Below are 13,530 nucleotides of genomic sequence, written 5' to 3' on the forward strand. Positions count from 1 at the left end.
CCAAGGTAGGTAGATACCATTGAGAAGTGCCCAAGCCACTTATGCTCTTGAGTATGTCTTCCAAACAGGCTTCTTTACTGTGTCCTGAGCATGGGCATTTGTGAAGTGACTGGCATGACTTCATAAAGTTAAACTTTTGCAGAAAGGACGCTCCCTTAGCACTCTTCAACTAGAGGGACTCCATTTTCCAGTGTTTGTATTGAAAATGGAAGCCACCTTTAAACTGTTGACAGCCTTTTAATTTTACTCCTAGCAGCAGAGAAACAACTAAAAGGAAGTTTGTCCCATTCTTTACAATATCAGTCGACAAAGAGTAACAAAGTTTTCTGGTTTAAGAAAGAAGAACAATTTTCTTTGTCCTCTCTGTCTTAAAATTTTTTTATTTATTTCTTAAATATTTTCTAAAATTGACAGCACTTTTCTGAGTGATGACATTTTTCTTTGGATCCTCGTATGTCATATCATAAAACAGCATTCAAGTTTTCAAACACTTTGTGTCTATGAGACCTAGTAATAAATGGGATTAAGGTGACCTATAGTAACCCTTGAGGTCAGGGATCTCTCCTGCACTCCTAGCTCTGGGATATTGTGCGCACCCCCACCCCCACCCCTGCTCGGGGGTATTTGTCAAGTGGATTAATTGGCAGAGTGGGGATGGAAGCTTTTGTGTGAAATGCTGTATGGATTCATACACATTTCTAGTCAATTGATCGCCTACCAGTCTACACTCATATAGCAGGGCTTAAGAATGATTGTGTACATTATAAAAGGACTCTCCATAAAACATAAAACCTGACATCTAAAAAGGACTCATTTCATAAAATGCAAAACCTGACGTTTAGTGGGAATGTCTCTGAAGTGCTAATATGCATCTTGAGGAATAGGGTTTGATTTATAGAGAACTTCACTTCTGCCAACAAGATTTACTTTTATGGAAACAACTCCTAGTAGTGAATGGTGTTCAGTGCTTCTGAGCAAAGACTAAAGCCTTCGTCTCTATCTTCCTGAAGTAATTCTTGAGGTCTTCTGGGTTTGTGAGTAGTTGCCTTCTGCTGAGCTGGCCTTCCTCAGGGGTCATCATCTGAAAGGGGGCATGCTGAGGATCAGCTGCTGTGCACTGAGCAGCGTGCAGGCGTTTCACATTAGCCTTTGAACCCTTTTAAGAAGCCTGTGCTTTTGAGTTAACCAGTGTCCTAAATTGCATTGAAATCTAATTTGCAAGAGAATTAGCTAGATCTTTGTGACATTTATTTAAGACTTTTTGTCTGTATTATGACTTAGAGACATCATAAACTACTAAGATATAAAAAATACCATTGGTGTCCACCAATACTCCATGGTCGTGTTTAAAACACAAGTGCATGCATGACTTGAGAGTGTCTTCATTAGAAGCAACTTTTGTTTAATCTTCATGCTGAAAATTAGACTTTAAAAATAAAAACCTTGAGTTACAAACATTGGAAATTGCACTGGCTTTCAACAGTAATGGTGTAGGAATGAGAAAACATGTCGGAGTGATGAAAAGTCATCCACGCTGCTCAGTCGATAACACCCAGACAGAGAAAGGGATTTTCAGCCTACTAGTAAGCGAGGAAAGCTGAGTGCAGGCAACATGGAAGACATTGGTTACTTAGATAGAGATGGTGTGTATGTACCAAGATAGGAGGTTAGCTAAAAGGAAAATAGGGCTTTAGAGCCATGGGAGCTAAGACTAAAGTTCAATTGAAACTTGTATTTTTGAGCCAGCAAGATGACTTGGGAGGTCAGGAGTTTGCTGCCAAGCCTTAGGACTTGAGTTCAATCCCAAGGACAATCATGGTGAAGGGAGAAATATGATTCTCTCAAATTGTCCTCTGACCTCCACATGAAGGAATTTTTTAAAAAGACTTTTATTTTTGATGTGTTGTGTTCTATTTAAGAAACAAACTTGTCTAGTATTGTTTTTCCCTGATAAAACAGGTATATAAGTGCTTTGCAGTACGAAATGGAAGAAATATTGGTGTGTGTGTGTGTCTGTGTGTGGTTCTGGGAGTCCGAACCAGGACTCCAAGCATGCCAGCTAGGCATGCTCTCTACCATTGAATGCCTAATCTGAAACACCAATTAGCTATGTTTATTTGCTTTAGCACCGTTGATAGTCTTAAGATTATGGGATACCTATGAACAAGTAATTTTTAAAATCAGTTTGGTTAGGGGATAAGTAAAAAGATCTTTGTTACCTGCTCAGAATGTGAAAAGCTACCTTCATCTTCCTAGGCTGAGATTTCCTCAGAAAGGAAAAACGGTATTATTTTAGCGAGTTAGGAAAACTAGCAAATTACTAAAAGTAACAAGAAAATGCAAAGGACTTTAAAAAAAAAGTCAACATCATTTGACTGAATTAAAAGTTACTATATTGATTGCCAGTGATTAAAGGCCTACTAAGTTCTTGGTAATGCCTTTTACCACTGTTCACCCTAGGGCTTCGAACTGAATGTAAGGCCTTGCACGTGCAGGCAAACATTCTTAACACTGAGCAACCTTCCCAGCCCAGTGATGCCTTTGAAATTTTGCACAGGGATGTCTTCTTTGTACACATAGAGTTTACATACAGCAGGCAGTCCTGGGCATGCTTTTTGCCAGCCCTTATTCTTCCTGTCCCACCATACTGTGATCATGAGTATTCAGAAAGTGCTTGTTTGATAGTGGTCTTCACATGTTTGTGTATGTCTTCTCCACATCTGTTTTGAGCAGGATTCCAATCTTCACGTATGCACATAAACATAAGTATGTTCTCTGTGTGGCACTATATAAAATAAAGATTAAGTCGAAGTTGTCACCATCTTCTCACCCTGTAGTGGACTATTGCATGTGTTCTGGGGAGATCACACTCTCAAGGAAGGTTTTGTATAATCTGCTCAGGGTCCCCAAGACCAAGTTCTAAGCTCAAAGGAGTTTCATTTGCCCCAGAGGAACAGAGGACAGGGAATAAGGGGCAAAGACAGGAGACAGAAGAAGAGGAGGAGGAAGGGAGCAAGGGAGAGGGGTAAGGGGTATTTGTCCCAAGGTGGAGGACAAAGGACTACCTCTGGATGGAGAGGAGACAGATGTGGCACACAGGCAAATGACAACTTATAAAGGTTTAAAGAGAAAAAACCCTGTGTTAGGATAAGATGTTTGATTTTAATGGAACGTGTTATTAGGTGAGCCAAAGGGGACTTTTGATTGCTGTACTTCAGTACTTTAATAGCTGTACCTTGGTAGTCAGCCTCAGGTGGAAGAAATGACTAAATAAGGGAGTAGACCTCAGTGGCTAGCTTTAGGAATATAGTCTAACAGTTTTAGCAAGGGAGAGGGAGTGGGAGAGAAGGACAAGGCCTGCCAGAACCATGCTCACACTCAAATGGCCAGAGTCTCTTCAGTAGCTCTACCATCTACATTAAAAAAAAAAAATGTTCTTGCTAACTATTCACCCCTCAGGAAATACATTAAAATGACTTCATAAAATTCTAGCTAAGACATATTGAGAACTTGCTCTATTCCAAATGCCATTAAGAGCACTTTATTTACTTGGTTGTTTTTTTTTTTCTTTCTTTCACTTGATACACTCGAGATTGCTTACTATATAAATACTCATGTTTTGCAGATGAGGAAACTGAGACACAGCTGGCTTATCTAGCTAGTTCCAGTCAGGTAGGTTAGAATTTGTCCTCAGACAGTCTTGTTCCAGATACTAGTCACTAAACCACTGTAGTTAAACCCTGGCATCTGCCTTGTCCATCTTGACTAAGCCTCAGTGAACGTGAGCCATCACAGTATGTCTTCAAAGCATTGGGTCATGACCCAAACAGTATAGAACACTGTGGACCCTAGAGCGTGGAGGAGCTAAAAGGCTAACCAGCTGAGTAGTGTACTACCTGTTCTCCAACATAAACTCTGGTTCTCTTGAGACAGCACCTAACATAGAAATCAGGGAATTTAGTCCTGGTCGAGGTTTTAATTTCTTCAGGAACTCTGTCTTACAGCATGAAAATGGTATTTTCATGACTTTTTTTTCTTTAAATACCTTGCTGTACCTATAATTATTATTTTCCCAAGAATGGGACAGAAATTGCTTCTAGATGAAAGAGCCATGGTACTCGTGGGTGGGTGTGCTACTCCAAACTTTGCAGCTACAACAGAAATTAGAGGTTCACAAGGTAATTGCTGTGATTACAGTTTTCTTCTTGGCCCCAGTCAGGAGCTCTCGAAACACAATATTCTGCTAATTTTTTAAATATACAATTTGCAAGGCTACAGGAAATTACCATGAGTATGTGCTATTTCTCCCCTGTTTTCTATGGAAGTTAAACATATCATTGGGTCTTTTGAAATTCTGAGGGCAAAGTAGGCATGGCGTGAATTAGAAGATATTGTTAAAAAGGCTTGAAGCTTTTAGGTAATCAACCTTGTGGTAATGTACACAAGACTTATTTTAAAAAGAAAAATTTCTAATCACAACATAGTGACAGCCATGAAGAGTTTCTCCTTCAATATTCTAGATTTTTAAAGCCAGAGAATGACATGATCTGATTTACATTTTAGGAACATCTTACTTTGGTGTAAAGGAGGATGTGATGAATATGGGAACCGTCAGGGGGTTAGTAAAGGTTCTGGCTGTAGAGTGGGGAAAACAGTAGGGCAAGAGCCGGAAGAATGGTCTTAGGTGATGCTATTGAGATTGTTGTAGCAGTATTTTGTTCTGTTTGTGACAGAGAACTCAAGAAGAGCTCAGCTTCCAGCTGAGTGTCTTGACCTCTCAGCCCTCCTTATATCTTCTAAGTTCTCAGAGTACAGGCATGTACACCACCACCCAGCCTCCTTGATGGTAACCACAAACTTACCTCTTAGAATCTTGGCCCACACTTGCTTCTTGTCTCACCGCATCTTGTTGGAGAACAATCTTGTCTTTACCAGGCACCTGAACTTCTAATGTAGGCCTGACATCTGGGGGAGCAGACCTTCACAAGTGGAGGATCCCAGGTCTCATCCACTGCCCTTACATTCCTCTGTGAGCCAGGCTAATCTGTCCGTCGGTCAAAGCTAAATGGGAAATCATTTATAAGTAATGTCCGACTGTGCTGATTCCAAGGGAAAATGCCCCAATTCTTTTCATTTTTTCTGTCATTGTCATTCAGTGATGTCTTTCAGCATGTACCCAGTATTTTAAAGTACCAGGTACTCATGTATCTAAGATTCCAAATGTTATTAGCTTTTATTTGTAGCAAACCTATTGTCTTCCAATCTCCCCCCTCCCTTTTTGATTTTTTTTTGAGACAGGGTTTCTCTGTTGCTTTGGAGCCTGTCTTGGAACTAGCTCTTGTAGACCAGACTGGCTTCAAACTTACAGAGATCCACCTGCCTCTGCCTCCCCAGTGCTGGGATTAAAGGCATGCGTCTCCGCCCGGCTGTAAACCTATTTTCTGTGAGTAAGTGCTCATTACACCTGACAGCATCAGTTCTAGTGAATGTGTCGGCCAGTGTCAAAGATGGGGTTCCCGAAGAAGTCTTAATCCTGAAGTCAAGAGGCAAGCCCCACTGTAGTTTTGACTAACTTCATAAGCCAGACAGAATATTTAGCAGTGAACTTACATAGTGACATGTTTATAGGCAGTTCAAGTCTGATCCAATCAGATAACCCCAGTGAGCATCAGTTGACTCCTCCCCATGTATCTCTGGCTCTCACCCTTTGCTGCCTTGGACAGCTGCTCTGCACTCTCAAGGAAAGCACTAGTATTGTTCTCTCTTAGGCTCCATCGTAGAGCTACCTAGAGGGAAAGAAAAGGGTTTCTGGAGCTGCCTTGCTCCTATCCTGATGGCTGAACCCTTGCTGTTTCCCCTCCCCCATTTCTTATTAAGGTACAGAATAGTGGTCTCATAGTGACCTTTTCTTAATGCACAAGATCATATTCACCACTTTCATCATATTCATCACTCCATTACCCTCTCTTGTCCCTCCCGCTACCTTCTTGATAGACTTTTCTACAGGTCAGAAAGGTCATAGGCACTGTAATTTTTCTGCAGAGGCTCTGGCTTCCAAAAGACCTAGCTTAAAATCCTCCCTTTGTCTTTAACAAGCTGCACAATCTAGTGTCACCTGAGCTTCAGTTTTCTGCAAAAGTGGTGTAAAACCCTTTGTACATGGCTGTGAAGGTTGAGTAATGTATATAATGTATATTGGCATTTTTATGATCAGTCTGGAGAAGGAAGGTGTGCTAGAAGGGAGGTTTCTATGGCTGTGACGAAACACTATAGCAAAAAGTAAGTTGGGGAGAAAAGGGTTTATTTGGCTTATACTTCCAAATCATAGTCCATCACTGAAGGAAATCAGAACAGGAATTCAAACAGGGTGGGAATTTGAAGGCAGGAGCTGATGCAGATGCCATCAGCTGCTTACTGGCTTGCTTTTCATGACTTGCTCAGTATGCTTTTTTATGTAACCCAGGGCCACAAGCCCAGGGATGGTACCAGCAACAATGGACTGAGCCCTCCAGCCTCCCACATCAATCAATACTTAAGAAAATATCTTACAGCCAGATCTTATGGAGGCATTTTTCTCAATTGAGATTTCCCCCTCTCAGATAATGGTAACTTGTGTCAAGTTGACATAAAACTAGCCAGCACAGAAGGCAAATTGGGCTAAGGTAAGAATTTGAGGCCCTTGGGGAGGGGAAAAGCAGCCCTCACCTGGCGTGAGAAGACAGCATCAATAATACCATCTAGTATCTGGGGAATATAAGTTGACTATAGCTGCCAGGTCAATAAAGTGGCAGCCAGACAAGATGCGCCCAGGTCTCAGTGACCTCATTTCCTGCATTCACAGCCACATTCACAGCTGTGCATTGCTTCCCACGGTAGTACTCAGCTCCATAGCTAAGCTCTGTTTTAAATACTGATCCCAAAAACTGGTGGTAGGTGATTGCTAGAACATTGATGGCCTCTCAAGTGTGACACCCCCTGCCAATGAAGACGATAAGTGGCGTGTCCCACAAGGTAGGCCACCAGTTCAAAGAGTGAGCTTCCCTGAGAGTTCTAATCCCAGCCTTTCCCTCTACAAAATTCATGGATTGGCTGAACTTGGTAACAGGATTAACCTCAGGGGCCTTGGTTCTATTTTTTCTCTTTGACTTGGTGGATTCAAAAGTCTGTACAAAAGGCAGAATGATTTGTTGAAAAGAGCATTAGATATGACAGCTGGCTCAGACTAACCCTGCTTCTCCAACTGTTCTTCATGCCCTCTGTGAATGAAGTTCCCATCTTTAGAAGTGGAAGGAGGCAGGCTCATCACTCAATGCAGTTTCCATTGTCATGTATGACTTTTGTAAGGCTTTCTTTGCAACCTCAGTAGTTGAAGAGAGTATGTTTGGTCAGGTCCCTTGGCCTTCACCAAAGAAAGGGAAATCATCTCATTGATGTGTCACAAAAGTGACTGACTTTTTGTCTGTCAAGATGAAACTTGGGGATATTGTGGCCCCTAACAAGCCCCTGGAAAATAGTTTTACATATATTACCCAGGCCCCCCCACACACACACCATTTTGCTTTATTTATCTTAGTTTAAGAAGGTTTTTTTTTTTACAGGTAGTTGGAATAGAAACTAGGATTCTAAACCAGCACCCGGGAGAGAAACATCGACGTCATGGGGTGCCACTTTGGCTCTGTGGATCTGTAGTTTTAAATGCTTTCAATGCTGAAGCACACTGTTATCTGCTGAATACCTGGCCTCATGCAGGGTTCATGTTGTCCTTCCCCTAAGAGTATATGCCTCGTAGGGTAAGTGATGCTTACACAGGAAGGCAAACTTCAGTTCTGTGTTGTGCTTTGGCATAGAAGGTTGTTGTTAGCTTGGTGGTTATTTGCTGGCATGGACTAGTTCTTTGGAATCATTCACAGTTTGTCACTGAAAATTATTGTTGATACTTTGCCACAGTTTTGAATCGCGAAGTAACTCGTCAAGTTAGGGTCAAGAACTTAGCATTGTCCACCTACAAATATATCCATGGATTGCATTCCACCCACTCTGAACAACTCCTGCTGTAGGCACAACAGAGGACTTTAACTATCTAGAGAACTTGAATCTTCAAAATTCTTTTAATAGTCTCCAGCAGTGAGATAAACAGTTTAAAGCCTTTATTTGTGTATGATGCATTAACTTTCCATTTTTGGGGTGCATTATGCAAATCAACTTTTATTTTAGGTTGATAATTTCCCCTTTTGTAGCAGCCTCATTCGACTCCTACTAATCTTGAAACTAAGAAATGATAACATCTTTGCCGCTTCTCACAGCAGCTGCTCTTGCCATGCCTCTCCTCTGCCTCCGGGCTGCTGCTCCCTGACTGAACCTTGCCTACCTGCCAGTATCTTCCTGGCACACAGCTGAGTCACAGCCCCCAGGCTTCACTTTCTCAACTAATACAGTAGGGACTGTACTTAGCTCCCATGTCTGCTCTGATGTCTGCCTTGACTTACCTTTTGTGCCTGCTTCTTTATCTCCCTTCCTGCTTAGTTCAGGAAGAGAGAAGGGTAGTTGTCCATGACCATGATGGAGGAGTTAAAGGAGAAGGTGATGTGGAGGAATGCCTAGTACACGTGGGCACTGGAGTGTTGGTTCTCCACTTCTCTTTCTCACCCTTTCTTCTGTATCCAGGAAGCCCTAGAACTGAATTTGCTATTCCAAATTTATGTCATAAGTAAGCTAACTACATCTTACTCACTTTGAAGTCTGCGTCCTAACCCGTAACCTATACTTAGTAATGCATATTGGTTGAATGAATTCATAAAAATAAACCCTAAGTTGTAGAATGGTATTTTCAGATTTGTTGGGGTTTGATTCAGTTTGTGACTACTGCAGTTACTCTCTCAGAGGACGGGACAGATATACGTCTGACATGATTGATGTGCCTTTATGGTCATCTTGAGTTCTTCTTAAACCTCCAAGAGTAGGTATCTTATTTGACAAAAGGTCATGACCAAGAGCAACTTGGGGAGGAAAGGGTTTGTTTGACCCATTTCCACACCGTAGTCCGTCATCAGAGGACATCAGGAGCTGGAGGTAGGAACTGAAGCAGGAACTATGGAAGAGTGCTGCTTAGTGGCTTGTCCCTCCCGGTCTGCACTCCTGCTCTTGTCCTTTAGCGGCAGTAAGCTTCAGATGCACCGGAAGAGGTGCAGACACATATCTTGTCACACCTTGATGCGATTGCATAGTCCACATTGTGTGCCATTTTTCTCTGAGCCCTCCTCTGACTTTACATATGACATTTCACAGGCAATCTGCAGTTGTTTGGCACTTGAGGGAAATGGAACTTATTTTTAGCGCATCTAGAAGTGTAATTTCTGGAGGAGGCCCTGTTTGAAAGACAACATCCTCTAGCTCTCTACAGTATGGGGCTCATAAAAGTACACTTTACTTCTCTGCTTCTCGTCACTGGCCAAATTTAAAAGGTTTTTGTTTGTTTTTTTAAAAGCATCCTTCAGATTTAGCTGTGAATATACCTGGCAGATGAAATGCTCTTAAAAACCTTGAAAGGTACATGAACTTTGTGCTCTGTGGATGAGTTCTTTGTGTTCGTAGATGAGTTGGGAAGGCATATAGATGAATTCTGAGACATTGCCTCCCCCTTCAACACACCCCACATAAGAAACTGCATGGTATCTCATACGGTAGTTTGAAATCTTCCATGTGCTTTGTTCATTGGCATTATTAACTCCAAGTAAACACAGGTGTTATACTCCATGAATTAATTTCTAAGAAGTCCCCTAGAGTTGAACTTCTGGGTGAACTCAGATCAGATCTTGTCTCCTTTCTTGAAATTATGACAAGATGGAGGAATATGGTGTTTCCTGAAAACATTTCTAACTTTGTAGTCCCTTCAAATCTTGCTCTCCAGAAGCACTAGTGGCATAAATTGTAGAGCGTACATGAGGGGCGCAGTGGGAGTAATGGGGTGTGCATTCAGAAAGCTCTGGTCCTCTTCCGGCTGCTGACACAAAAACCATGCATTAGGGAATCAGTTCTCATCAGTGTCAAATGTGACTTGAGCACTTTTGGGTCCTGTGACTTGACAATTATATATGCAAAGTAAATTATTAAAAATAACATTTAAAAACAAAACTGTTCTAGAAAAAAGAACCAGACTGACTACAGTAGAAAGGGACTGGCTATTGTGATCTCTTTTCCCAAGCCCAGAAATCCTAGGAAGGACCTGGTAGATTCTCGGACAAGGTGCCCGCCCACTTGATTAACCATTGCTGTCTAAAGAACATAAGCTGAAGAGAAAATGACAATTGAACTACATGGACTAAAAGCGTCAGCCATTGGCTGGGTGTGGTGATACATTCCTGTTGTTTAGGACTTGGGAAGCTGAGGCAAGGGGATTTGTGTTTAATCAATCAGTATCATGTTTGCTTTTAAAAGAATTTTTTATTAAAGAAATAGTCAACTTTAAAAACACTATGAAAAGCTCTCATTCCTGCTTATAATAGTTCACTAATTTTTTCTAGGTGCATTTACACTGGATGTTAAAATATATTTCATTCCCTGAGTATTTGTGTCCTTGTGCTTTTCTTCCTCAGCAGGCTATAAACTTGGGAGAGAAGGAAGCAGTTCTTAAGATTCCCTACATTTTCTTTCCATGGGTACTGATACGCTACCAGATTGCCCATTTCACCCAACAATGAGCCTTATGTATTCAGAGCCAGGCACAGCTGGTTCCTTGTAAGTGTGCTTTGGTGCTCAACAGGAGAAATGAGGTTGCAAGTGGATTTTTTTTTTCTTTTAACATACCAAAAAATTTCCAACATCCTTTTCCTCTGTCTTTCTCTTTTAGGCTCTAGACCAAGATAGAACAGCCCTACAGAAAGTGAAGAAATCTGTAAAAGCAATATATAATTCTGGTCAAGGTAAGTACTTACTAAATCAGATCCCATGACTTAAAAATAATGTTCAGACTTGTCTCTGTTACATGTAGGATATTAACAAAAGACCTGAACAGATGAAAAACGTAAGTAAGCTGGGAATTGAACTTTTGTCCCTTTTTTCTTCTATCTCTACTCTCAGCCAAAACCTGTTTTTGTTACTGTATTTGAGGTTGATATGATGATCCTTTTAAGAATTCAGTACAGTGGTAGCTGATGGTTGTCACATGGTCTCTTTGTGTGGTTGGTCAGCCTGTGATCCAGTGACTTCATTTAAACAAGGAGAAGTCGCTTCCTTCTTGAATGTGCCTGTACATGTTAAGTACACATTGACCATCAGCACTGACCAGGGAGCCTGTAGGAGTGTTAAGGAAGAAATGTTAAATTCTTACTTCACAGTTCTCTCTCTCTCTCTCTCTCTCTCTCTCTCTCTCTCTCTCTCTCTCTCTCTCTCTCTCTCTCTCTCCTTTTAACCAATGATGACAGAGAACTAGGTAACTAATGTTTAGCATTGTTCCGGTGACTTTTGCCAGTTCAGTGACTACAGCATTTTGTCATTGAATAAGAACAATTCAAATCAATTACAATAATGGGTACAAGAAGTGGTAGTCTCTTATTCACCATGATACCATTGTTGCAGCCCCAACTCACTTCTCTAAGACATCTGTTGTGTGTACCCTCACAGAGAACCTGGGAGGGGAAGATGGCTGACTGTGACAGAAAGAGCACGCTTTGAGGCTGGATTGTAAACAGAACTGTCCTGGACTGTTTACTCAACTTTCTCAAACCTCTGCTTTTCTCATTTGTAAATGTGGTGGTGGCATTAAAGAGCTGTTGAGAGGACTTAGTCCTCCTGATCCATGTACTATACTGTGGAAGTTCAGTAAATGCAGTGTTCTTTTTTAATTTTGTTATTATACAGTTGTAGAGCTGAAAAGAGTGTGAACAAGGCAATACCTGACCCCTTCGCTGGCTGCCTCACCCACCCACCATCAGAGCTCAGAATCACTTACCTGAGGGGAAGCTGGATGGTCTTGTTCTTCTGGGCCTCCTCCCCACACCTTAGACCATCATATAACATTGTCATGCTTTTTACCGTTACCTAGCTTCTCTGTATTCAAGAAAATGCTGAGGCACTTATCAAAGGCAAATAGATAATGACTGTTTTTATTTATTTATTTATTTATTTATTTATTTATTTATTTATTTATTTATTTTGGTTTTTCCAGACAGGGTTTCTCTGTGGCTTTGGAGCCTGTCCTGGAACTAGCTCTTGTAGACCAGGCTGGTCTTGAACTCACAGAGATCTGCCTGCCTCTGCCTCCCAAGTGCTGGGATTAAAGGCGTGCGCCAGCCACCGCCCGGCAATAATGACTGTTTCATAAGTCGGGTTTTTTTTAAACAACAAAACTGATAGGATGAATGAAATTATATTTATATTAAAGGGTATTTATTTATTAGATTGGCTAGCTCAACAATGGCTATCTCTTGACAGAAATGCCAAGAATCTCATAGTTGTTCAATCCATGAAACTGGATGCCTCTGCTGGTCATCAGTCCACATTGGAATACAGAAGTAGGTTCTCACATCAATGAAGGAGTACCTCAGCAACAGGGCAGATGAACCTGCCAGCGAGACTGATGGCAAGAAGGCAAAAAGCAAAAGCAGCCACTTCCGTGTTCTTTTCTATGGCCTGCCACCAGCATGTGTGGCCAGACGTAGGTGGTTCTTGTCAACTCAAGTGATCTGATCAAGAAGACCTTATAGATGTGCCCTGCTGCCTGGGTTTTAGTTGATTCCAGACATGACAGCCAAGATCAGCCATCATAGTTGTCTCAGTCTGGAGTGATTGTATGTTGTTTTAGGTTTCCACCTAAATGAGAAACCTAATTGACAGCTTCCGTCTTTGACTTTGTTCTGATAAACTCCTGATATATGGTGGGTGTTTTGTAGATAGCAGCCCTTTGAGAAAGAAAGCAGAAAGAACAACTAGAGAAACCACAGGAGTGCTTTCCCGGAGCTGATTTTTTGCTTTTCACGTGAGTGGTGGTTATATGGTTCAGCCAACTCTGATGATTTTTCAAAAGGTACCTTAGTTTTCCTGTTGTGATGTAAAAACAAATTATTCTTAAAATATATAAGGAGATGCTCAGGAACCTTTATTGGGATTTGGAAAAACATAAAGTGAATGGAATTCATAAAGGAAGAATAACATGTCCATAAATGAAGAACAACTATGTAGTGTATTCAAAGAGAAGAAAAGTAGTGTAGCTTGCCACACTTGTTAAGTTCAACTACATTATATGTCTGCACTAGATCTTAAATTTCCTCATTATAAAATATGAAGATAATATTTGATGTATGTATGGGATATTCTATGGGAAAATTGAGGTAACCTATACAGTACCAGCCACATAGTTGATACTTAAAAAGTTACAGGTGGGAACACTGCAGTTAAAGTGATAGTGCAGCAGCCTGGGAGTGGGAGAGGGCAGCTGTCAGCTGAGACACTGCCCGTGAGCCAGGAGCAACTGCCACACCTGTCCTGCTGGAACTCTGAGTCGCTTTTCTCTTCTCAGGAGCTCTTTTCTGCGGG

The 13,530-nt window shown here is 41.3% G+C and overlaps 1 protein-coding gene across 5 annotated transcripts in view; it reads left to right on the forward strand.

The window, feature by feature from the left end:
* The window catches only part of Asap1 (ArfGAP with SH3 domain, ankyrin repeat and PH domain 1), a 284,912-nt gene that overhangs the window by 156,592 nt on the left and 114,790 nt on the right, over window positions 1–13,530 (forward strand). For all 5 annotated transcript variants that reach the window (XR_012909632.1, XM_075960908.1, XM_075960911.1 and 2 more), the window contains exon 4: window positions 10,847–10,919. Coding sequence is in view for 4 of the 5 variants with exons in the window: in XM_075960908.1 (XP_075817023.1) it covers window positions 10,847–10,919 (73 nt within the window). In the remaining variant the exon portion in view is untranslated. The remainder of the gene's footprint in view (window positions 1–10,846; window positions 10,920–13,530) is intronic.

This window comes from Microtus pennsylvanicus, chromosome 2 (genome assembly GCF_037038515.1).
Source record: "Microtus pennsylvanicus isolate mMicPen1 chromosome 2, mMicPen1.hap1, whole genome shotgun sequence".
NCBI lineage: Eukaryota > Metazoa > Chordata > Mammalia > Rodentia > Cricetidae > Microtus > Microtus pennsylvanicus.